Source organism: Marmota flaviventris, chromosome 6 (assembly GCF_047511675.1).
Source record: "Marmota flaviventris isolate mMarFla1 chromosome 6, mMarFla1.hap1, whole genome shotgun sequence".
Classification (NCBI taxonomy): domain Eukaryota; kingdom Metazoa; phylum Chordata; class Mammalia; order Rodentia; family Sciuridae; genus Marmota; species Marmota flaviventris.
The window spans coordinates 68,616,780-68,644,021 of record NC_092503.1 but is presented as its reverse complement, the minus strand read 5'-3'; the positions used below and the strand labels follow the sequence as shown (position 1 = coordinate 68,644,021).

At 31.7% G+C, this 27,242-nt stretch overlaps 1 protein-coding gene across 6 annotated transcripts in view; it reads right to left on the bottom strand.

Annotated features, from left to right (window-relative positions):
• Positions 1 to 1,667: 1,667 nt before the first annotated feature.
• Epha7 (EPH receptor A7) overlaps positions 1,668 to 27,242 on the bottom strand; it is a 163,909-nt gene continuing 138,334 nt past the window's right edge. The window contains exons 7-17 of one of the 6 annotated variants that reach the window (XM_027928144.3): positions 26,542 to 26,710; positions 22,451 to 22,559; positions 21,752 to 21,807; positions 17,266 to 17,391; positions 16,114 to 16,299; positions 15,458 to 15,519; positions 13,858 to 14,067; positions 12,538 to 12,687; positions 5,026 to 5,219; positions 3,668 to 3,823; positions 1,668 to 1,938 (exon numbers count right to left, since the gene is read on the bottom strand). In XM_027928144.3, coding sequence (XP_027783945.1) covers positions 1,824 to 1,938; positions 3,668 to 3,823; positions 5,026 to 5,219; positions 12,538 to 12,687; positions 13,858 to 14,067; positions 15,458 to 15,519; positions 16,114 to 16,299; positions 17,266 to 17,391; positions 21,752 to 21,807; positions 22,451 to 22,559; positions 26,542 to 26,710 — 1,533 coding nt within the window. In that variant the 3' untranslated portion in view covers positions 1,668 to 1,823. Of the gene's footprint in view, positions 1,939 to 3,667; positions 3,824 to 5,025; positions 5,220 to 12,537; positions 12,688 to 13,857; positions 14,068 to 15,457; positions 15,520 to 16,113; positions 16,300 to 17,265; positions 17,392 to 18,677; positions 18,713 to 21,751; positions 21,808 to 22,450; positions 22,560 to 26,526; positions 26,711 to 27,242 lie in introns of those variants that run through there. The other 5 variants (XM_027928142.2, XM_027928143.3, XM_034636281.2 and 2 more) reach the window with 5 other exon arrangements.

Genomic DNA, 27,242 nt, shown 5'->3' with positions numbered 1-27,242 from the left:
AAAAAAAAAAGGGTGGGGAGGGGTTTGGGAAGCAATCCATTTGAGTTTTTCTATAGCCATCTTTGGTCCTAAATGTGGGAAAACACATTATGTAGCACTGAAAATACCTGTTCTTTTGTGATGCTCTGCAAGTAAAATAGAAAAATATAGTGCATTTTCAATGTATTCAGAGCCCACTACAGAGAAATGTGTGTACAAAACAAGACAGTATAAATAAAATTTACAAGTTTTACAAAGGAACATTTACAGATTTTGTTTCTGTTGTTTGTTTGTTTGTGGATGTCCACATTATCAAACAAGACCAATTATGACCGATCCCTGGGATCTTTCTCTATTAAAATCATTATAAACAGCCCAATTTTCTTTGGAAGTACAACAGTTCAATTCTGGGGTAGTTCATGATTTTCATAACTTTTGAAAGCATTACTCACAATATGTATACATTCCTGAAATATCTATAAAGACACGTTTAATTATTGCTTATGAAATTCTAACACAGTAATCAAATAATATGGTTTAATAAATAAAGTTTTTTTTTTCTTTTTAGCCACATCCTTCACCTCTTCCTTCTTGGGTAAAAAGAGTTCTTTCATTTAACATGTTTCTTGCATCAGTGTTCACAAATAAAAGACTTTTTGTTTTGTTTTTAACTTGCAGTGGTGATATTCTATGCAGCAAATTTGTTTTTGAACAGTGAAAATTGTGAACTGCCCCCTTTATCATGCTTCAGAGTTCTAATATAAAACTTAATTCTTTCCTTTCATGTTTGGACTGCATTCAACAGAAAAGAATATAAAATAGACGTCGACTACTTCTCCTAAATTTCCTAATGTCACAAGATTGAAAAAATCTTGATGTGCTCAGATTAAATTTTAGATAACACTGGATAGTTCTTGCTTTCAGAGACTTGGCTTCACCAACCTTCTTTAGATGAAGTGCCTCATCTTTTGTTTTATATAGACATAAACCTAAAATTTGAGTTACTTTTATTAAATTCTGACTAGTAAAATCACTCTATAAACAATCTGTTAAAAGTGCCTTATAGTATTTATGGATCATTATTGCTTTTTTATTTCATTGAAAAGTTAGTGTGTTGTCTGATTTTTACAAAAAAACTTCTTTTAAAAAATATCAGAGCTCTTGGCAACTTGCATTTTTCTGGACTACCTGCCAATCAGCAAATAATATCAAAACAGTACTGATTAAACAGAATAAAATGGCACATAAAGGATACCAATGTTGTGACAAAGATATAACTTCAATCATGCTATGTTTTTTCTTTTTAATTTGATATTCTTCAAAGGTACCCAGTGTAGTAATGTGTCATAGATTTCACACTAAAAAGATCCAAAGCTATAAACAACTTTCTAAAACAAAGTCCTTGTGAAGAATAAACACAAATGATTTTAAAAAGGAATAAGTCTGAAATCACATATTTAAGGAAAATATTTCATTGATTTTAACAATAAGATCATGATTTTATTTGACAAATATATTCTTTCTTAAATTCTTTATGTACATTTTAAAAAGTCTATAAGATAAAAAGGAGGTTAGAGAGCTCAAGGTGTTTGGATGTTTTTCAGGTAGTACTTTGTTTATTGTCACTGCTGTTTTCCTGGCCACCAGTGGTGGATCCTAAATTCCCTTTTTATATATTCTGGTGGCACTTAGGAGTTCAAGTCTATAGGTGCTTCTTAAATCTTCTCTTCACTGTAGGAAGGACCCAGTCCATCAATCATCTTCTAGCAGCATTCTATGTATATACTGAAGGCCAGTACTGTTCTCTTGCAGTCTGTAAACTCCCACATAGGGAGAACTTCTTATCACACTTGAATGCCAGTTCCATGTAAATGTAGCATTTGTGCTCTCATAGTCTGAATGCTGCTCATGATTTTCTTTTGATGGCCAACCAGTGTGATCCCTAAACTCATCACGTCCCTGAAAGAGACAAATGCATTTTTTATTATGTACCTTGCAAAGAGTTTATAAGGTTCTAAACTGTGATCAACTGTTTAAATAACCTATTCGTCTTAGGCCAACATTTTAACTTGCTGCTGTGGGGTATTATGATCATATTCCTGCAGTGGATCACACTGGTAATGTGCATCAACATTCTCCTTAGTAAAAACCTAGCTATTCAGGGTCTCAATTTGTTATGGTAGCTATTTTTGAACAGATATGAAAATGTATATGAGAAATTATTAAAATTTAAAAAATTATTATTAATGTATAGGATTAAGAAATGTATATGGTTAAGAAATGTTATTTGAAATATTGAACTTTTTAACCTAATTGGGTTTGAAATTTTTAGTTGGAAAAAATAAAATAGTATGAATGGATACACTTCTGGGACCTAGTTTAAATATGAGGAATCATCAATGGTCACACAAAATTTTATAAGGCATTTAATAATTATCATTGTGGTTAATTCTGAGTATACTTATTGGTTGTATGTTTATTTCAGTTATTTGATTATGTGTTAGAAAATATTTAAAAACATAGTATAATACTATCATTAAATGCTACAACTGTATAATAGCTCAAATTTGAAATAAGTTAACTATTTATATATATTTTTGTCTTTCTCAACAGTTAGAAAGGTTAAGCATATATATATATATATATATACAGTTAAAATATTGCAATAGTATAATACTTAAATATTCATAGCAGTGGCTTTGTTGAGATGCATAGTTTTTCAGGGGCATAGATAAATTAATGTATGCAAATGTGCTTATATCAAGTCTAGCCATAGGGTGGTTAGAAGAAAATGGAGCACGATCATGTACACATTCTTAAATCCATGTACATGCCATTTTGTGAAATATACCAGAAAGAATATTTGATTGCTGATCATTTTCTAATCTGAGAATCTGCAACCCTTCTCATGGCAGTACAGAAACAGGATCCCATGAATAGAATTTTGACCATTGTATCTCATTTTCAAACATATTGACTGAGAGGAACTGCATCACCTGTAAAACTGAGGGAAACTGAGGTTCAGAAATAGTAAATATAAGACCACATGTGATGTAGCCAGAACTGAAAACTTAGTTCAATTAGCTTCAAGTTCATAGTAATTTCAAAAGTTGTTTTTTAGGTCATTTTGCAGTTAAAAAAAATTGAATCAATCTCACGTTTTCCAAAAAGTTAAAATCTCAGCTATAGTTAATTGAATTAAGTTTCCTTTCACCTTTTCAGAAAATAATCACCTTTTACATTCTAACATATTGGCATTGGGCATGAAATTTTGAATTTTTTAATGTCTGATACAACATGGTACAAGAAATCTAAGTGGAAATTTAAACGATTCCCTGGTTAATGAGAAAGGAAGCTTCAGTAGGTGGTGTACAAGAACATTGGCTATGGAGCCATAATAGTTGTCCTTTATTTGTTGAAGTAACTCAGAAGATATATTAAATTTCTGAGCTGTGCCTTCATCATTTGTAACATGAATATGTAACTATCAACTTAATAAGATGGTTACAGCAAGAGTTAAAAAGATAAAGACCTACTATATAGTAAGCATTTTTAAAGAAAGGTGTTATTTCCCCCCTGATTTTGTGATTCACATCTGATTTCATATAAAGAAGATAACCTAATGTAGAAAGTGTATTGTACCTAATCAATTCTTAAATACAGTTTTAAAAAAAAAATTTGAACTTACTCAATAGTCATCCTGGCCACTGATTCAAGGGAATTGTAACCGGCTGCTGTGAAGTTATCTTTGTATCTTTCCATCTTAATAGCCTGTAGCCATTCTCCAACTGAACAGAAGGTAGTGAAGTCAGGAGTGTTTTGATCCAGAAGAGGGCTTATTGGCCTAGATAAGAAAAAGAAGAAGAAAAAACAAGAAAACAAAACAGAAAAACAAATATTCTCATAAATTACCAAAGTAAAGAATGCCTTAACCTGTGCAAGAACAAGAGAAGAAGGAATAAAGTTAGATATTTTAATTGATGTATATAATAAAAATCAGATATGATAATAAAAACCTAAAACATACAGGTTACCCAGCAATTATAAATTTCTCAATTTAAATTTTACTTAGATGATGTGTCTTTTTTGTGTTCTTAAAAATACAGCTTACAGCTGGGCGTGTTGGTGCACAACTGTAATCCCAGCAACTTGGGAGGCTGAGGCAGGAAGACCATTGAGGCCATCATCAGCAACTTAGCAAGGCCCTAAGTAACTTAGTGATACCCTGTCACAAAAGAAAAAAATAAAAAGGGCTGGGGATGTGGCTCAATGGTAAAACGCCTCTGGGTTCATTCCTCAGTATCAAAAACACTAAGTATAGTTTGCAGTATTTGGAATTAGTAAATAATTGTTCATTTGTTTCTTCAAAAGTAGCCATAAGTAAAGAAGCAGATTTGCCTGTTGGAACTTGTTCCAGCCACAAGGGTGCCATCACGACTAGGATACATCTGCTGCACAGGTGCACACTTGTGAGCACTTTGGGAGCTACAATGCCTCCACAGGCGCCCAACTTCCTATAATGCAGACCAAAATATCAGGTTTACCTGGCAGCTGAAGCTGAGTAACTGCTAATAAGTGTTAGAATGCATCAAGCCAACAATTAACTGACTCCTTTTAATTGTATACCTCTTAAATCATGTGTCAAATTACTTTCATAAATTTTAACTTCACAGAACCATTTTATTAAATAACTGAAAGCAAGATAATAAAATAAGCAACATTCGTATAACTAAAAGTTACTGCAAAAGAAATAAAAACGTGTAATTATAATATTGGTCTGAAAATATAAAATGCTGCTTTTTCACAAAGAGTTTTCTAAGAGACACAGCTAGTGATATCATAACTTTTAAGACAAAAAAACAATAGATTCTCTTTAATAGTAGCGAAGGAAAACCATTTGAAAAGAAAAAAGTACTCGGTAATACATTTATTATGTATTTATATGTCAATAAAAAATAATCTGCTATTGGGGCAGGATTGAGGAGGCAAATGGTTTATTTGAATATTTGAATTTCATACAGATTCATTTCCTTAGGTATTTCTTACCTACTACAAGTTCCCAGTGGTGTTTTCAGACTGTTTGGGTTTCGAATCATTTTGTCTAGAATTCCAACTATCTGCTCAAACTTTGGCCTTTCAGCACGCTCCTTTTGCCAACAATCCAGCATTAGCTGGTGAAGACCAGCTGGGCAGTCCATGGGTGCTGGTAGGCGATAACCTTCTTCTATTGCTTTTATAACCTAATAGCCAAAAGGACATTAAATATATTACTGACTGAGGTTCAATTATAATCAAATAAGTTGCTTGGTAGGCAAAATGGTTTATCCTGATAAGAGTGATGCACACTGCTTTGAAAAAGACTGACTTACTTTTTTCCAAAACATGCACGAATATTAATCCTGTTATTAAGGAGTTTGTGAAGGGCAGGGTATGATGACATTTCCTAGTTAATTCAGCAATAGGGAGCAGCAATTAAGTTTACCCAGGGTGCAATAGATGGAAATATTTTTAATGTCATCCCAGAGGTTTTCAAAAGGGAACATGTTATGGAACTATTTTACTTGGATAACATTGTGAATGTACACATTTTCCTACAAATTAAAAAATTCTGCAAGCTGGAAAAGGAAATTCTGAGTTACTCAGTGTGAATCCGAAAGATTCATTTTTGATGGGTGTAAATGATACTTTCAAAAAAGATACCAAAATATGTGAATTACTATGGCAGAAAATATTATTAAGCATGCTATTCTTTTTAAAAATATGAAGCTTAGCAAAGTGCCAGAGCCAGTCTGCACTGGTGATTGCATCCCTTCCCAACTCTAAGGTCAGTGGCAGAGGAGAGTGGGTGGAGAAAGAGTTTAATCAAAACTGGGAAAGAACACAATAAGAAAATAACACAAATAGAAAGGGCTTATAAAATGCTAAAATATTATTCCAGGGGAAATAACAAATCCTTTGACAATTCTATAATAGCAGTAGAAATGTAGGAAAAAAAATTACTTTCTGAAAAAAAATGTATCTTTTAGAAGAAATTAAGGCCAAAATGTAGACATAAAAAGATGGTTTTAAAAAATGCTAATGACCTTAATAAATTTAGGGAAACATATCCATGAAATGTATGTTTACATAAAATAGCATATTAAAATGTAAATAATTGTAGGATTTAATGAATGACATAGCCGGCTTTAATCATTTTTGGAGAAAATCTTTTATGTATGTGAAAAAAGTAAGTTTCTATTTGAACTTATGAAATCTTTCTGTTCATAAATTGATAAAGTATAAAAGATAAGTAGATACCCCTAATTATCATAATCTTTAAAAAGTAATCCCACATCTTAGCCCAAACTCTCTCCTAGTGACTAGGTTATCTTTCCACTGTTATGTAAGACAACTTCATTTTTCACAGGTCCTTTTCACTCTTAAGTTTAAAATTAAATTTATCACCTTCCATTCAATCTTTTCCTATTTCAATTATCAACACTCTCAAGTTATTACAGTCAAAATGCTGAGAATTATCTTCCTTTCCCTTACATGTACAGCCAACTAGTTAACACCTTCTGATGATTCTACTTCCTAAATAAAATGTATACTAAATGTAAGGAAAATATTTTCATTGCCTGCAGAGGGTAATAATCAGTGTCCCACAGTTATCTCCACAAAATTTCAAATTATAGGGCATAAGGGATTTTATTTTGAACAACAATTGTGGAGAATTTACCTTAGCTTTAAGTGAACTGAACTAACAATGATACTGAGTGCTGATAAATTTCATACAATAGAATTTAAAAATTTCTCCTAGTTATGATCCCCAAATTACAAACTTTGCATAGTACTGTAAATATTCCTTTAAAATATCCCTATGTAAGGCAAATACACATAAATGATAACTCTATATGATCACAAATATATAAGTATAGGAGGAACTATATTTAAGAATCTGATCTAATACAAAGAACTTCATGTGGTTTTGAATAACATTCCTCTAACTACAGTGCACCTGGATTCAAAAGTGCTGTATATAAAACCATTTAGATAAAAGGAAATATATAACTAGAAAGCTGGGTTAAATTATTTAAATAGTGGTTCCAGTCATTTAGAAATAAAATAATAACTTGTAAAACTTTACATTCAAAATGAACACATAATAATCAATTAGGGAGGTTTTTTTTTTTTTTTTTCATTAGGAAGAGTGTCTTTCCTTTTATTTGATTTGCTTGTATTTGAGCATATGCAGTCTCTTTCTGATTTGCAGAACTTCATTCTAAAACTCAGAATATCAGTTCAGTCATTATTTTCCACCACCTCCCAATCGGTTTCCCTGATTGTAGCTTCTTCAGGTGTCCTTAAATAAATAATACAAGTGAAAAGATCTTTCCCTCTAAAAAATCTTTAAAATGTAAAACCAAATATTCATGGTTCTCCTACATATTCTTCTCTATGGTGTCAATTTTTTGTGACAACATTTAGAATTCTTGAGGGCTTTGCACACAATGCATTCTTAAGTCTTTGCACCAAGGAACAAAAAGTATAGTAGCATCAAATGACGCTTACAAGAATGAAAGAGTTAATTAACCTCTGCAGGTATCCAATTTCTTTATAGAAATTTGAGACAACCCATTGATATAATAAAGAAACAGCAATGATCTTAACATAAAACAATATTTCTTTCTACGTTCAAGGACATAATGCTATACATTTTTTTTAAAGGATACTAGAAGAGTATAAACTTAAAGAGATGTTCTGGAATTTGGGATCCTAATGCTCCCATTGATAATCATGTCCCCCAATCAGAAGAGCATTAGAGATACTTGCTGGGATTCTACGGTGGCTTTTAAAATAGTCTGGCATAATCTAAGGCATACCCTTTGGACAAACTAGCCAATAGGGTCACAAACTGGACCTGGATGTCAGGCAATTTTTAGGTTAGTCTACCAGAACAACTTATCTGTTAAAGACACAACAAACAATCCGAGTAAATATCTATGAAATGCTTATTAGAAGCCTGGTGTGGTTTTAACCTGGAATTATCTCATTTTATCTTTACAGAAGCCTTGTTAGATAAGTTTGATTATTATAATAATTCTAGAAAGAAAGAATCTGTGGCACATGAAAATAAAAGAAAGGGCCAATATCACATAGCTGCTAGTAAAGAAGACAGAATTAGATATATGTTGGCTGAACAGAGCCCATGCGGTTATGAACTGCTCTTTATTTCCAATTAGGAAAAGAAAATTTAACTTTCTGCAATATTCTGGGAAACAAAGCATGCAGGTAAAATGGCAAAATCTCCACTTGGAGGATTATATGATTATTCACTGAATTCATTTAAAATATCTTTTTGTGAAATTACCAAGAAACCCCTTGGATATGTGTGCAGATTTGCCTTTACTGTTCTAATAAAAGTGAAAGAAAAACATTCATGAGCAATTCTATAACTAGATATTTCCCAGAGGAATGGGAAGTGGTAAGTGTAAGTGGCATTTTCTAAAAATACCTCTGGGACACAACAGGAATCATTCCTTTGGCATATACTGTCAACAAATATTTAGAAATAAATCAAAAGTTACTTGCTGAGAAGTGTTTCCATATTATCACAGTAGGACGACTGTAATTAAGACAAAAAAAAAAAAAAAAGAGCATAGAGAGACCCCATGACATTAGGCCTATAATAACTGAAAATGGGGATTTTGTGATTGGCTTCTGTCCTTTGTTTAATGCTCACTTTCATTTCATTAACCTAACAATAATACACAACACACATTTAATTCAATTAAATATGTTGGACTCCACTTATGGTATTATGTCAAAGTTTTACCAAAAAAAATCACATTTTTGTTTCTATTATAATATGGGAAAAGTACAAAGTCATAAATCAACTACATTTTTTTGGTGTGTGTGTGTGTGTGTGTGTGTGTGAGAGAGAGAGAGAGAGAGAGAGAGAGAGAGAGAGAGAGAGAGAGAGATAGATCCTGGGGATTGAACCCAAGGGTGCTTTCCCACTGAGCTAAATCACCAGCCTTGTTTATTTTTTTATTTTAAGACAAGGTCTCCCTACTTTGTGTAGGGCCTTGCTAAGTTGCTGAGTCTGGCCTGGAACTTCCGATTTCCCAACTTGGTTGTTGGGATTACAGGTATGCACTACCGTACCTCCATGATTATTTTTAAAAGGAAAAATTCAGGGCTCACAGTTCGGCCAAGACTAAATTTAGTTACAAGTATCCTTATATTTTCAAAGGTCTTAAGTGAATTTGAATGGATGTCTTCAAGTAATAATCTTTATGTGGCATGTATTTATGGGAGCTTAAATTTTTGATTCTAATGAGTACCTACCAATCAAATTAACAACTGATCATTCTATCTTAAAGTAAGAAAAATAAAACATTGTATACTGTAAACAAAATGAAAATCTATATAATCTCAAAATTTCTTAAATTCAAAGTAAAAATTTTATTTGGATTATTCAAGATATTGATTCAATTAAAAGCTGCTGTCAAAGCCAAGGTGGTATTTTCAATTTCCCAATATTTATTTTGCTTGAACATATTTACATATATAAAACATTCTCTTTGAAAGGGCATTAATAGAAAAAACTAACTATCTGCAGATTTTTCTAAAGCATGAAAGTGAGAAATTTATTTGGAAAGTTTAACCTCTTAAATTTATTGGTAAGTATCTAAATTCAACTGTTTCCTCCTCAGTTAAAACTCAAGAGAGTTATAGGCATGTGAAAATAAAAATGAGGGTTCATTCAGGTGTTAATCAAGTGATAATCTGCTTGGATGTGGGACTGGTCATATATTCACTGGGCTGTCCAGGGTTACCTATTAACTCTCTGACTCACTTCTATACCACTCTTTTCCTGTTTATTCATTGTGAATTTAGAAACCTCATCTTACTCAGCATTAAGCTTGGGGATTTGGAAATACAACAATCTGTTTGCATCTGGTATTCACAGTGGCTTAAGAAAAATCTTTTAAAATGCAAGGCATTTAAAATTTGATAGTTCTTTAGAATCCTTGACAATACCTAGGAACTAAATTTTAACAGTGCAAAGTAAATTGGTTCATTCAATAAATCCATCTAGGCTAATGTGTATATGTGTGTATGTGTGTCTGTGTGTGTATGTAAATATATCGGGCTAATATGTACATATATAAATATTTCCCTCCCTCAGAACATATCTGAAAATCTGATTCAGGCAAACTTCACCTCCTCCCATAAAAATACAATACATTCATACACAAGGGTGCTTCTACGAACATACCATGGAGTTCACAGATACCTTCACTCTCTCCATGAATTCTTACCAGAAGCTCCAAGTAAAAAAATACTTCTTTAGAAAATTTTATCCCAGAATTATTTCAAATTGTCCACTTTTTATCCATTTGCATATTGAAAATTAACTTACAGCTGTTCAAAAAGTACTTTAACAATGTAATTATGACATAATGAATATTATTCAATGAGAAAATTAATATCAGTTTCACTATATAGCCTGAACTATGTGATAATCTCTTACTACTAAATAAAACTGTGTATAAATTGAATTCAGACTTTCAAAATAAAAAAAAAGAAAAGAAAAGAAGAAAGGATGGTGCTAAATAATCAGGATAGAATTAAACTTCACTACAATTTCATTTGACCAATAAAATATTTATTAAATCTTGGTATAAAAATTCTATACTTATGGTGTTTGCTTTCAAGGAAAACAACAAAATAATACCTAGGGAATGAAAATAATTCAAATTAGAGATATTTACTACCTCTTAACTGTTTCCATTATTTATTTTTAGAAGTTAAGTGAACTTTGGATTTAAGACATCTCATATTCCTGTCAGTCCTTTTATGTTTGAGTCTAGTATAGAAGGAAGGTGTCAAAAGAAATGAAACTCTATGGAGTGTCTGGGGAATGTAAATATTTCTCTTCCTCTGCCCCAAGGATTTGTTTGCCCACATTTTGACAGTCCATGATATCTTTGACACTGAGACCTGTCAAATATTAACAACTTTGCTTCTGCCAAGTGGACTCATTATTTAGACTTTTATCTTTGAAACACAAAAACAAAAACAAAAACAAAAGAAGACAAACTTTCATGTCATTAATCAATTCAAAATATCAAAAGATTTAAATAATTAAAATCTAATGCAGATATTGGAGGAAATCCCACCAAAAATCCCCTATCTGACAACACAGGGACAGCCTTATTTTATTGTCTAAAAATAAGTTTTAAGAGCCATAATAAATTAATAAAAGCAATTCTAAAACTATAACAATGTATCAATTTAATATGATATTTTAATGACCTGTTTTTAAAAAATGATTTTAGCTGTACTCAGCTTGATAGCTGTCCATATTTTTGATCCTATAAGAGTTAACACCACCAATTTGCTAATTGTCCATTTGCTAAATGGCAATGCCATTTCCCTTAAGTGCTTCTTATTTTTTACTAGTCTCCAAGAACTTGCCCTGTATCATTCCCAAACTCCTTCAAGGAAACCTTTCATCAATCTACTCAGACATCATGTTCTTTCTAATTTCCACCAGGGAACTGCATATTTGGAATAGTAAAATGAGTAAATTTCATTGGTCTCCCTATACCTCTTTAAACCTTTGATTCTAGACTTCTCAATGTGTTCCTTCAGACAGACAATTCTCATATTTCCCATGAACAAGGTCGCCACCAGATTTTTAGTTCATTCCGGGGAACATTCCTACTTTTATATTTGTTCCACATTTCTCTAAATTTGCTCACATTTTCAATATTTTGAATTCCATTGAATCTACTAATATTTGAATGTTCTTGGCCTACAAAAATGACAATTTTATAAAGTCCAACCTAATAAAACAAAATATTTATTTGTACATATGCTACATCATTTTATAAATTATAAATGATATCTTGGTGTGATATGTAAGCCCCATGGGAGGTCAACAACTTCTTTTCTCAAAGGATAAACACATATGTATTAGCATGCCCTCTTGGTAACAGGGTATCCACACTGAATAAGTTACAATTTTTAAAAGGAAATTTCCATGGATATTGCCATTGTGATGACATTCTAAAATGTCAACACCATTATTGATCATAAAAATCTACATTGTATCATGAAACTATTAATTGAACCAGTGTGTGATAACTTTAAAAGCTTTTTTTTCAGAACATTAAAAGAATCCCAATGATAAGCTTCAAAGACAAAATGAAACACAGCCTTCCTTCCCCTCTTCTCCTCAAATGATTTTTTTCTTACGTGACTGCTCCACTGCAGCTCCCCAAGCACAGCATTACTATCTTTGTTAACAAAGAAGTACCCTTTATAGATTTCTATTGAGCAAATAGAATTGAAATAAAAGAAACAATGGAATTCTTTCCCCCAAAAAAACAAAGTTCATAGAACTGCTAATTTATGAAATTATTGTGGTAATATTTGTGGAAAACAAAATAACTATATTTTTATAATTCTGTAAGAAGTTCTTAATCAACCATTACCCACATGTTCCAACAATAATGTTACTAATGTACTGAATCATCTTGTCTGTTTATATAGTATAGCACCTACATCTTGATTTGACATGTCCCAGTAAGGTCTTTCTCCATAAGACATAACTTCCCACATGACTATTCCATAGCTCCAGACATCACTGGCTGATGTGAATTTTCGATACTGGATGGCTTCAGGTGCTGTCCACCTTACTGGAATTTTTCCACCCTGTTATAAAAAGAAGTTAACATTTTAAATATGTATAATAATTTATAAATAATTTATGGTCATGCCCAAAGCTACTGTTAAATATTTGTATATTGGTTAAAAGTTTAGAAGCATCAGTTTTAATTATTTTGAATCTATTTGTATTTAAAGTCACTAATCTTTATGTTAGACATTCATTCCAAGTTTTCATTTTTAAGGCAACTGTACTTAATGGTCTGTGTAGTCTCTGGGAAAAGAGTTCAATGAAAAGACAATTACAAATTATTTGTATCACTAATAAAATGAAGTGAAATATGTGGTATTTATATAAATCCTTACATATTTCCCTTTTTTTTCCTCTTTTTTTTTTTTTTTTTGGTACTGGGAACTGAACCCAGGGGCACTGAACCACTGAGCCACATGCCCAGCCCTTTTTTACTGTATTTTATTTTAGATACAGGGTCTCACTGTGTGTTGCTTAGGGCCTGGCAAATTTGCTGAAGCGGGCTTTGAACTTGTAATCCTCCTGCCTTAGCCTCCTGAGCTGCTAGGATTACAGACATGCGTCATCGTGCTGGCTTTTTTACTAACATCACAAAACATATAAGTTAGCATAGTCAATATTCTTTTGGAATCTTTATTCAAAATGAATATATTTTTAAATTTTTGCTTCAACTATGAGATAGTAACTAGAAATTGTTGTATGCAAATAAATAAATATATATACACACACATATACATACATACATACACACACACAGGGATTAAACCCAGGGTGCTTTACCACAGAGTTATATTCCTAGACCTTTTTATTTTGCTTTTTAAGTTTGAGACAGGATCTGGTTACATTGCTAAGGCTGGCCTTGAAACACCACCCGCCCCCCCGCCCCGCCTCAGCCTCCCAAGATGCTGGGATTATAGGCATGTACCACTACACATAGCAATTATACTCCATTGATAGGAACATCCAAATAGAAGGTAAGTTGTGTTATCTCTTACTACTTTCCTTCTTAGCTTATAACATAGATTATAATAACAACAATAAATTTTCCAAAAGAAAAAATTAACTACCACATAAAGCTGGGATGTCAGTTTGTCTCTTTCTTATGGTTAGTTTTGCAGCAAACACTGCTTTCATATTAGGAAAATCTCACAAATGTGAAAAAAGCACAGGAATAGATTTTTCCTTACAGTAGTTGTATAGACAGCTTCTGGATCGTCCTCTATAACCCGGGACAGGCCAAAATCTGACACTTTACAAACAAGATTGCTGTTGACAAGAATATTGCGAGCTGCAAGGTCCCTGTGAACATATCCCATATCAGCCAAATATCTCATTCCAGCAGCAATTCCTCTCAGCATTCCTACTAACTGAATGACGGTAAATTGACCATCATGTTTCTGGAGAAAGACAAAATAAAAGGTCCAGTGAAATGTACTTTAAAATAGGAAAAAAAGTCAACATGAAAGATATCTATCTTCTTGTTTACAGTTGTATAATGAGAGGGATCAATAATTTTCTGTATAACATACACACTTGTGAAAAAATATAACACATGCTGATTTAATTAATATCCAAATAAAATAAGATAGAGGGGTGGTAATTATTTAGTTTTTATATTAATATGTTATATTTAACAATATCTTGAGATTATACAAATCAAAATGAATATCCTAATTTTTAAGTCAAATTTCAAAAATGGAATATAAAAAATATTACTTCTGACAGATGTGTTTTCCCCATGCTAAAAATTATATAATCTAAAAATATTCTAAAAAATAAACACACATAAACTATAAGTTTCTTTCCAAATAGTAACAAAAAGAAAGGAAAGAATATTTGATTGAAAATGAAAAAAAACACTACGAAGTAGAAAAAAATTTTAAAGACTGATTTTGTTTTTATTTCATTCATTGTTTTGCTGCTAGTAGAAACATTACATACCTGCAACAACATTCCAGCACATGAGTTTGAGAAACATTTGCAATTAGTTCCTAAGATATTTGTAACCCACAGATTTCTACAACTAAATAGAAGCAGGCTGCATGCAGGATGCTGCTTTGAGTTGACAAGCTGCCTAGGAGATGCTCCGAAGAGCCCATCATAAGGATGCAAGGATTAAAATTTCTCTAGATCCTCTGAGTGTTTATAAATCTGGGTTGAATGTGTCACTCTAGATCATGTAAAATAAACTTGACCTCTTATTTGTTAGATTGTTTTCTTTTTGCCATTTTGGAAAAATGTCAATGTGCTTATATTCTTAGTAAACCTCTGAGAGTAAAAATGTGCACATCTATTAATTTAAGGTTTATCACAAAAAGCAAAGACCATTAATTAAAAACCATATAAATAATTGTACATTTTATGATCAGTTTTCAGATAACAATACAATGGAAATATTTTTACAGAACAGAGTTGGGATCACAGAGCCAAAATCAACTGATTATCTCACTTTTCAGTTTTCTCTATATTTCCTCTGTATTTCATTTAGAGTTGCATATACTATTCCATAACATATGTTTAAATTACAAAATTGAAAGGTATTCTCCATACTTTAAGTAATAATATTATTGGAAGCCACTTTTTAAAATAACATTGTACTATGTAAATGTTCAAAAGATTCTATATTAATCCAGTATAAAATTCTGATTATTAACATGATTTTCAAAGACAATTCTGACCTCTTATAGTTTATATTGTTCACACTTTACATTATAGATAAAAGTTCATAAAGTTTTATTGGCAGCATGCATAATATATTTTGAATGGGAAAATAATTTGGGTACTTACCCTGAGAAATGCATCTAGGGCTCCATTTTCCATGAACTCTATTACAATCATGACTGGTTTTCCTAATATCAAAAAATACATAAAAGGAAAAAAATGCTATTTCAAAGCCATTACCTAAATTTTTCATTATTCTCCCTTTCATCGCCAATAAAACACATGATTCTCTGTTAAGAGACTGAATGGGTAGTGTGAGTGTTTTTAGCGTTTTCAGTGCTTCTACTAAGCTTAAAAAAGTCATTCAGTGTCTGCTTGGAAAGTGGTTGTGATTCACAAAATTAAACCATACGAATAAAAGTCAACATGTACTTTAGACTTCTGTCTTGTGAATGAAATGCAAAGAAAATGATATTTTATACAAAATGTAAAGACTAAACTCTCACTTTTATGCTTTTGAACCTGAATAAAAATATTTCTCACTTGTTCCATGTATTTATAAGATTTATTCTCCAACTTAAACCCTATATTCATTTTTCCCAATTGTTTCTGAGGTAGTAGCATAAAAGAATAATTGTTTTAATTAGTAACATACCAAGGGAAAAATGCTTACTTACAATATATAAAATGTTCTTGATATGATTTTTTTAATTGTGAACACAGTAATAGTAATTTCTGACACTCAGTCCATTCAATTACTGAAAAATACAACCAATATCTACCTCTTGTAACAACTCCTTCCAAATGGACAACATTTGGGTGGTCAAACTGCCCCATGATGCTTGCTTCACATAAAAAGTCTCTCCTTTGTTTTTCTGTGTAACCAACTTTCAGGGTTTTTATGGCTACTGCTACATCTCTTTTCCCTGGAAGTTTCAGACGACCACTGCAGACTTCTCCAAATTCTCCTGAAATAACAGAATACCCAGTTGTATTTTCATTCTGAGACATTTCCTTTCTCAAAGTAAATGAATTATATTCTTTAAAGATACTTTTTAATTAAGAAAAAAATTGCAAGTTAAAATGAATGCATTACTATGGATGGGTGATTCTACTTCTCATACAAAATGAAATAGTTTATGAAAAGAGTGGCAAAATGAAATTAAAGATACATTTCAGCTCATTCATAGAAGTTAAGCTTTTCTAAACAATCTGTTACAAAGGCTACTGCTTTTCAATTCAATTATCAACCCTTTTCTGAGTAAACATTTAGATCTGAAGTATGCTATATAATCTACACAGCCTACTATAGCATGAGGGAACATTAGCAGATTCTCAACATTCCTAATGCTTAAAAACTATGAGAAGCAAATATTTATTAATGATTTAAAAGTGTGGACTTTATGTGTACTGTTTTTGATAGATTTAAGGGACTGGGATACAAAAAAAAATGTATAATTATCTTGAACATATATAGAATAGAATATGCTCTTTAAGCAATTCTTGTAGATTAATTTTCTAAAGGAATTTGAATAGTATAATAGCTAATAATTACAAACACAAGAAAAAAGATGAAAATAAAAGTTTTGTAAGAAGATTATAAGTGGAAATGTATATTCCACCAAAATTCAGGAAAATTATGACTTTTACTTTTTACTAAGTTGTTTCTCAACAATAGGTCAAAACTATTATGAAATAGCTTATGATAGAACAATATCTTAAAATCTGTATACAGATTCTCTGTGCCACATGCTTCTTTTCCACTTTTTTTCTCTTAAGATTTTATAAATAAGTACAGCGTCATTGCTTCCAACAGCTCAGGTAAATGCAAAAGTTCTATACTTGAAGTATAATTATTTGCCTGTCATTATGATGTATGACTTTCAATTTTGGCTAAATGGAACAGCTGAACAAGGAAGCTACAACAGCCTTACCTGCACCAATCACACGCTCAATTTTAATACAGGAGGCATCTAGCTCCTTGGCGAATTGATGGACAGCTCTATTTGGGTCCTCATAGGTTTCAGGGTCAATGTAGGTTTTGGTGCCTGGAAATTTAACTGTAATGATGTAAGAAAGCATGACTGTGATGAAGCAAAGCACTTATTGTGCAGTCAGCCCAGGAATTTCATTATGCAGAGTGCTCCTTGGAACAGTGAACTTGCTTCCACATCACCTGATTCACAGCAGTTTTAACAGACTACTTCAGTCTGTTGGCGTATAGGTATTATCTGCAAGCTTCTATAGGTAACATAGGATCCAGCTCATAGGTTCCTAACTGAATAGCTTTTCCAGTAAATCAACAAAAGACATCCACCAAAATTTCTGACATGCCTATCAGACTTGAGGTATAATTAAATTCACTGCTATCATGGCATAGTTCAAGCCATATTGAGGTTTGTAATGGACTTGGAAACACATTTGTAAATCTATCAGTCAGTCAATCAATCAAATTAATACACGGGGAAAAGAAGACATTTCATTTACAGGTAGACTACTACACTGACAGAAATATTAAAAACATTTAGACATCTTACTTATTCTTTTGGTTTATTTTTTTAAAGACCAACCACTGTTGACATATACATAAAATTAATACAAGATATGAAGGAATGCTATCACAGAATCAAAGAGAAATCTTCTAAAGACATAGTTTCATCTTCACCTTGAAAGGCAATAGAGGCCAGATGTACAAAGTGCAGAAGAAAGTTAGAAAATGTACATTATTCCTGGGATCTGTTAACCAAGTATGACAGCAATTCAAAAGAGGAATTGTTTATAAGACCTTTTAATTATAAGGCTTTGGAAGATCTTAACTGCTATGAAGAGGTAGCCAATATGCCTCACAAAAGGTAGTCAAAATTCAAACAACATAGATTCATCTTAAAAGTTAAAATCTTCTTAAAATGTACCCAGAAGCATGCAGGTAACAGATAATGCTATGTTAACTTTATATCAAATCCAGTTAACAATCATGTATTCCAAATCTAATCATTTGGTTAAAGACAAAGATAAGATAGATAGGCATATATTTGGTTATATTAATGCAATGAAAAAAAAATTACACTATATCCTCAAAAAGTCTTTATTGTTAACAAAGCCACCAAACAATCTTTCCATGAAATCTTATTATTTGGAGAACAATATATTTCTTCATATATTACACTGCAGCCTAACTGTGCTTATGTCATCACATTAAATTAAAATTATATTTTAAAAATAAACATATAACAAACAAAAGGAAGCAGAATGTATAAAGGAAAATGGAATTTAAAAATCTTGGTTTATTCTGCTGTAGTTGATTGGTTATCCAAAATTGATTGTCTTAAACAATTATTGTTGCAGTTTATAAAACTGACAGATGTTCATTTGTTACTAAAGCTGAACATGAAAAAAATAAAAAACAACACAAGAAGAAAAGAGAGAGGGGACAGAAAGAGAAAAGAGAGAAGAAGGAGTACAGGAAGAGGGGGAAAGAGAAAAAGAGAGAAGGGAAGAAAACAATAGGTTAACCTCCTAGATTGGCAGGCAGATGGAGAAAGAGCCATCTTCTCCCTTTTTGCTCTCTCTTTCTTTCATTGTTTTTTTTTGGGGGGTGGGGTGGGGGTGGGATGGGGGTGGGGGGTTGTTGTTGTTTGTTTTTATTTTTTGATAAGAGAGCTAGATTGGAGTTAGCCTTCTGCATTTCAAATGGCTCTTTGATGGTTCTTTATTCAAGCTGTCATAAAACATTTTGACAGGCCAAAGCTATTTTGGCATAAAAACATGAAATGCTGCCCAGCTTGGATTCCAAGACATTGTTAGAAGAAATGGTAGGAGGAAACAAAATGTAAATTGGAATTGCTTCACTAAACTCCTCCATTGTGTTTATATTTTTAAATGTAGCACTTGGGGCCACCGAGAGTTGAGTGCACCTGATACAAATGACTGGACATTCTATTAAATTCAGTACTCTAAAAGCCAGTTAAATGGTTGCTTTCAAGTTTCTGTAAAAATTCAATCCAATGTCTTAGCACCTAGGAAAATTGTCCATGTACAATAAAAGAACCCCAACTTGTAAACAGCTGGTTCCCACAGTGTTGTACTTGAGGTATGTTAGATATAATAATAAAATAAAATGAAATATCTGGTTCTTATCAAATGACAAGAAAAGATATCCTTGTAAAATATCAAAGATTACCAGGATAGGACAGGTTAAGTGCTCTTATTTTTCATATGAATGTTTTAAAATAAAGAAAATATTGACATAGTTTCTGAATATTCTGGTCTGTTCTTATCTCAGTGTAAAAGTGTGATTTTTTTATGCTTTAATACCTCATTTACATTTTTCATGAATGTTAAATACCTTTAAACCACCATAGATATTTTGCCACAGAGATGAAAACTGTTGATACATAGCAAGTTCATCTTTTCTAAGTTAGCTTAAGACATTCACTTACATATTTTTCTTTACAAACTGGATGTGAAACATGAAAATGTGAACGGCATCAAAATATTGAAACTGAATGATGACAATGAAACACTAGGCTGTACAACAAGTTTTGGATAAGCCGTGTTTCAATTTAATGTCTACATTAACCTATGAATTAAAATCAAATTAACTAAAATTTATATCTTTGATAATTTTGTGATATCTCAGATATAGTCAATAAATGAAACAAAGTGACATACTGATTATGATAATCTTAAAGAACTGTGCCATTACATTATTTACATGTGGGGAGGATCAAGCCAGGAAATAAGGTCTCATGTTAACCCTCTGTATACATTTTACACTAGAAATAAAAATATAGGGATTCAAGTTTTGATTCTCCTCTTCCCGTCTGGGGGACTGTTAAAAAATATTTTGTACTATCATGAAATTGGAAAAACTGGGACCTTCACTTTTCCTTTGAAAATTCTAGCTATATGCTGACTATAGTGCTCTCTTCACTGAGGCTTGTCACAGGGAAATCCCTGATGAATTAGCAAAAGGAAGTTCGCACAGTGGGAACATATCGGATAATCCCAGGAGGGTAGCAGAGGCACATGAACTCCCTTATAATCAGGAGTAGGTTCAAATTTTTTAAGTTTGGAACCTCCTATGATCTGGGATACCCTCTTTGAGAAAAGAAGATGCAATTACATATGTGAAAGTGCTTAGGGCCTCCCAGGGTCAGGAATGGGGAGGGAATCCATGAAATTAGGAGCCCTGAAGTTTAAAAATCATGATTTAAAAAAATCTACCTCTCCTTTACTTTAGTAATCTGTCACATCCCACATGCCCTTCCTGTCTTTACTGACTGGAATTCTATACCTATTCAATTTGGATCTGTATTACATAAATCAACCTCTCTTTCAAAATCTAAAATCGGGGTAAGGTGGCTTAACAAATAAAAACACATTGAAAAATTTAGGAATGATAAAAAGAGTAGTCACAATTTGTGTATTTAAACCACATATATTCATTTGAATTTTAAATAAAACAATCACAAGGATATTCTAAAATGATTAGGAATTCTTGATTGATGCTTATGTGTACTTATGACTTTAGGAGGGCATATGACAAAATGTTCTACAATATTGACATAAGAATATGATCAATTGCATGATAAGTGATATTCTTATGATATATATAGGAAATTTATGATGAGAAATTTTAGTAAGAATCGTATCTATGAAGAAAAAATACATAAAATTGGTTTTAAATATTTTCAAGGATTAAAAATAGGAATAACGGGTTTGAATAGTAATTATTAATTTTCAGAACTGGAACAATTTGATTGTTCAGTTTATTTTACTCTCAGCTCCTATTTTAATTTGCCATTCACATTGCAATGAGAATAAGATCAACACAGATGGGCACTGTCTTTGGGTCTGAGGTTCTCTTTAGAATGTGATTTCTGATATGAACTTTTAAGAGAGAGGTAACTCAAAATCAATAGGAAAATACAGTGAATTGGAAATACTGTTGTATTCTTTGTGCAACATGAAATATCTATGAGTGATAAACAATTCATACGAGAAAGAGGCTCCTTAGTTTAATATTTCATAGTAGCATCACTCATTGGGCAAGAGAAAAGGGTTTATCCTCCTAATCTGAAGTGATATTCTTTAGACAGCAAATGGGGACATGAAACATTTCATGAATTGTTATTAAAATGTTAAGAAATACTTGTGCAAAGTTTGCAAAAGGAAAAATTGTGATGTAAAAGCAGCTGAATATAGTTCAGTTATATTACATTTCTCAAAACACTTTACTTTTCTGAATTCACATCACATGATTTTCATTTTAAATATCTTAAATGCTTTAAAGCAAAAATTTGATCTCATATAATGTCAAGCATGATGCATCAGGAATTTGTTCATGCCAATATTAACAATGATATTTGCATTTTATTAATTGGGGTACAGGATAATAAAGAAAAGCCAAACACTTACAATGAAAGTAAAGTTCTTCATCCCCTTCTTGGTCAGCTTTGCTATAACCACAGTGCCTGGAAAAAGCCAAATTTGTGACAATAACAATCAATGATTTTACTTTATATATTTAGCATTCAGTATGAGGTACCTTATTACTTAACAACATACTAGTGAGAACTATAACTTAAAAACTATTTCCTAATAGATACAAATCCATTTAGTGAGAATATGACAATTCACATGATTTTAAAAACTCACAGAAAATGGAGTCTTAGTGTAAAACAATGCAAAAAAGAACTTTATTTATGGATTTAGATTTATAAATAAATGCATATCTGATTATTATTTCTTTGGGAAAAAACTCCCAGTTTTTAAATGGTTTCCACAGGCATTTATTTCAATATCTATAGAGTAAAGCATTTGTTAGGTATTTTCTACATTTTTATGAAAATGTAACTATGAAAATAATCAATAAAAATTCATCCAATAGAAATTACAATGCTTATTCCCCTTAAACTGAAGGCAATAATAAAACTCTCACTTTGTTTTGATCTTGGAATAATAACCATTTATTGACTTGAGATTTTATATCAGACAAAGAAAGTTCTCATTTACTGTATAAGATTCTAATATACTAAAATCAATAAGTAACAGGTCTATTTAATACTCAAAAATCAATAATTTTATGTTAAATATTAGAACAATTCCATGTTATACCTTCTTCCAATGATGAAGCCAAACACCATGAACACCAAAATGATGGTCCCTGCCACCGCCACCACAGCAATGATAATAACAGGATTCTGTTCACTGGAGACAGCTGTGGCTGTAAACAGAAGAAAGAGGCTCAGAAATATTCAATGTCATGCAAGAATATAAGAGGTTAAACAGAGTAAGAAATATCTGTTTTATTTATTTCACTTTTAATTTTAAATAAATTAATTGTATAGTATCAATGTAAATTTAAAATACGTCTACTTTTGCATTTTATATAAGTTGTAAGATTAGAGAGGACCTAGCCTACTTATGAAACGGAAAATTTTCTGCAAGTACTTTAAAAAATATTGTGTCATTATTTGTAGATACTTCCTGTACAATACTAAATGGTTCTTACATGCTTATTAATGCAAACTCAGCTGGAGTTTTCTAAAACTCTCCATGGGAATGAATTCATGTTTCCATGTCCTTTAAAACAGTCTCTGATTAAAATACTTCAAAGTAACACATATTATCAATTCCATTTTTCCAGACTAGTCAAGGTTTTCTTATATTGCAATTCACCATTACCACATTTTCCCCAGAGTATTATATTTTCAATAGTGTTATAGACTTGATAAAATCATCAGGCATATAGAACAATGAAAACATATATGCCAATAAATGATCCAGTTACAAATATATAATAAATGAAGTCAAATTAACATGGTTTGCTTACTTCTGAAACAATCAACAGCTTTAATCTTTAAGGCAGAATGGAAAATACTACTCCAGTTGGTGGCAAGGGACAGGATCTCTAGAGTAGGCAGAGTCTATCTTGCCATAATAGGCAGCACTAGTTTTGTTTTTGTTCGTTCGTTCCTTCTTCTTCTTCTTCTTTTTTTTTTGGATTGGCCTTTCTATATTTATTCATGAGTGTGTCCTTTTGACAATTTATTTCTTAAATCTGTATGTCCATGCTAATAAGAGGTATTTTCTATATTGAAAAATAGCAAAAATAGCTGGTCTGATAGTGTCTGAACAAAGGAGTTATATACATAGTTCCTAATTTACCATCATGTGATTTGCTCCCCAAGGGAACTAAGCAAAGTTTGGGAGAAAAAAAAAAAAACTTTCAAGGTTTCAAGTTTTAATTTTTAGCCCGTTAACACACAACAAAGACAAGATGATTTCAAATATTTTTGTTTGTTAGTTTGGTTCAATTTTGTTTTTTAATCTGCAGATAGATAGATAGACATATAGATAGAGAAAATGGAGTAGGAAGGAAGGAAGAAATTATGTACATATGTATAGAAATTTTTTCCATTCAATCAATATGTCCCATGGGTCTAATTCTCTGCTTGTTTTAGGCTCAGTTTTTCCCTTAGCTTCAGAGTTAGAGCTCCATGAGAAAAATTAACTCAGGTGACTGATGAATCAGAATTTGAGAATATTTATTTATATGTATTTATGTACAGTTAGAGTCAAATTTTAAGTTTTCCATACTTGACATTTATGGCTAATGTTTCCATCTATTTCATGGACAATAAATTTTACAAGTAATTTGTAAAAGCTATAATCAGAACATCATGGCCTAAAAACTGTAAAGGCAGTAGGTTGGCTCTTTATACAAGGGAATTTTAGTGTATATATACAATTGAGTTTAACTTCTCTTTCAAACAGTGCTCAAGTGACTTCTCTCAGGAAGCATCTTCCCTCCTGCCCTATGTCCTAGTACAGTGAGTCCCACTACTCTTCTTGGACATGCTCACCATATGGGGCCACACACTCTTCCAGAGCTTAATTGTGTAGTCAGAATTTGTAAACTCCCTCTTTCACTAAGCTTTAAACAGACAGCACCAACTGTATCTTGCATCTCTGTATATACACAATTCTTTACACAGTGCCTCATGCTAAGTGGTTCCCAAAAGGTTGTCTAGGAATCCCTAAGGATCCTCAAGAACTTTCTGGTGGGATCTACAAGGTCAAAATTGTTTTACTATAATAGGAAGATAATGTTTGCATTTTCTTGTGTTCTTAAAATTTTAATTTCAATTTTCAACTTGACAAATAGTGATAGCTAAAACCCACATGGACACGATTGTTTTGGAAGTCCTCAATATTTTTTAATGTAAAAATCTTTCTGAGATCAGAAACTTTGAAAATGGCTGTGCTAAATAATAAAAGTTGGCATGTGAGAACTTTCATGCTGGGAACTACATGTGGCACTTTGTGTATATTAATTTATTTAATTGTCATAAAATACCCTCTGAGTTGGGTACTGCTATCTCAGCACAGTACACCGAAATAGCTCATTCACCCCAAATTCTATAAATGGATATAGTAGAGGTAAGATGTGAACCCAGCCACATGCCTGCAAGAGATTGGCCTTAGTTGAAAATTACTGTAGCATATTTTAACAATAAACCACTCAAACGTTTAAATGTTGAAATTCTTGCCTAAAATGCTTTTATAATATTTTGGGGCCACTAAACTTAGATACTTTCACTTTGGGTCTTATATAATCTATTTAAAAATGATAATAATAAATCAGAATAGCATTAAGCTCCTCATAACAAATTATGTGACAAATTTTTCTATGATGCCTATGTATAACTACAATTTTATAAAACAATTTATATTTCAAAATGATTTCAACATAAATTTTATTTTTTGTGGTCATAAGTACTATTGATTCATCAAAAATTAACAAAACTGGGCATGATGGCACATACCTATAATCCCAATGGCTTGGGAGGATAAATCAGGAGGATCATAATTTTAAGGCCAGCCTCAGCAACTTAGTGAGGTTCTAAGCAACTTAGTGAAACCCTGTCTTAATTTAAAAATTAATAAATAAATGAAAGGTTTTTGGGAATGTGACTAAGTGATTAAGTGCCCCTGATTTCAATCCCTGGTACCCCTCCCCCCCAAAAAAAAGAGCAACAAAAATATTTTGAAAAAAAAAATACTACTATTTTTAGGCTTTCAAACAATAAATAAGTGCAAAAGATATTTCATAAAATATCTATAAAAAATTCTTTGAAGTCAAAGCAATTCTTTGATCAAATCATTTAATTTAATTTGTTTTTAAAACTTCTTTTAAAAGGTGAGGGAAAAAATCATATGACATTTTTCTACTTTCTCTTGTTTAGAATTTTATAGGGACACTAGATTGGCAAGGAGATGAGGTGAACCTTGTGCCTGAGCAGTAATGTGAGGAATCAAGAATTCCCCAGTACAGAAACACAGGCTTCAATCCACCTGAAGCACAGCCAGTAGTGAGTCCCTTATTCTGAACCTGTAGTCTTAACAGTTAGCTTGGACACACACCTCAAGACACATCTGCTCATTTGTTACATACTACAAAGATATACATGATTTGTTATAATTTTATGTTGCACTAAAGAATATCAATTGTGATAAAGGAGTTTAAAGTTATTGTTTCCGTTGTATATTTCAGCTGAGTGGTGCATACAGGGATATTCATTTACTTATCTCCTTTATATTTTTATATACTGTATTTCTTTAGTATCCTTGAAATATTTCATAATAAAAACGAAGAAAGAAATGATGAAAACAAAAGAAATATAAGTTCTAAGATCTTCTTTCTGAACTCCAGTGTTTGAAATTACTGCTAAGTGACAAGTCGCTTAAATTAACACAGCTCTTGGCTACGGTTCTCTTGTCCACCCCATGTACATCCCAGCCTCATTTGGAGAAATTTTCAGAAGGAATAATTTGAAGGACCCAAAGCATGATTACTTTGAAGTCTATAAAAAAAATCTTGTGTCAACATAAAAAATGTATAAATCTTGTTTCTAATTCTAACTTCACCTTTGTAAAATAAATAAATCCAGTGCATGTTAAAGTAAGTAGTGTAAATTATAAGGTTCGAACATTGCAGGGGAAAAAAACAACCCAGAAATAGAAAAATTGTTATCCTGAATGACCTTTATAAAGTATGCATGTATGTGCATATGTATTTATTTTTATATGTAAAAATTATCTTGATGCAAATCATCACCCTTGATACTGGAAAAAAATAAGTCTGAGAGTTATCAAGGATAAGAATTCAAACCAAAGGTTGTAATTACCTTCAAACATTTTACCTGTAGCTTCCTCTAGCGTAGCAACATCAAGTCTGGGACTGTAATTTCCATAACCTGCAGCAGTAAAAGCCCGAATCTGGAAAACATACACTGTTCCTGGTTTCAGATTATTTATGGAGGCTGAGGTGGACTTGGTTTTTACAGTTGAGTAGGTCCTTTCCCTTTGATCCTAGAAACAATATTTATAGAGAATATTTAATTGTGAATGTAACCCGATAATTTGACAGCCAATTCTGCAATTTATTTCAATTTGCTGTATTGTTTTTATAGAGGCTACATTGTGCCTTGCGGAATATTATAACAGTGAGTTGCTTTTAAGATAATATAAAATCTAAATGTAAAATGCTTGCCTTTGTTCTATAACTTTCAAAGAGAAATACTTTATGAATGAAATAATTATAATGTTTGGTTTTTTGCTTTGTTGGGATACGGCATAATGGCAAGAACCATAATATAACAAAGTGCCCTACTGATCAAAATGTGAGTACACCTATAAAAACTATGGTTTATGAGAGCTTTTTGTATCATATTGTAGTTCCTTTAATTTTTCTCAAATGTTATATAATAAGCAAAAAGCCATATGCCAAAACTTAAGAAAGTTATTGAATCAAGAAATTCTCTTCAAACCAACACTATAATGACACATCAATTATTTTCAATAAAAACTCATTTCTCACAGAACAAAGCTACTTCTACAAAAT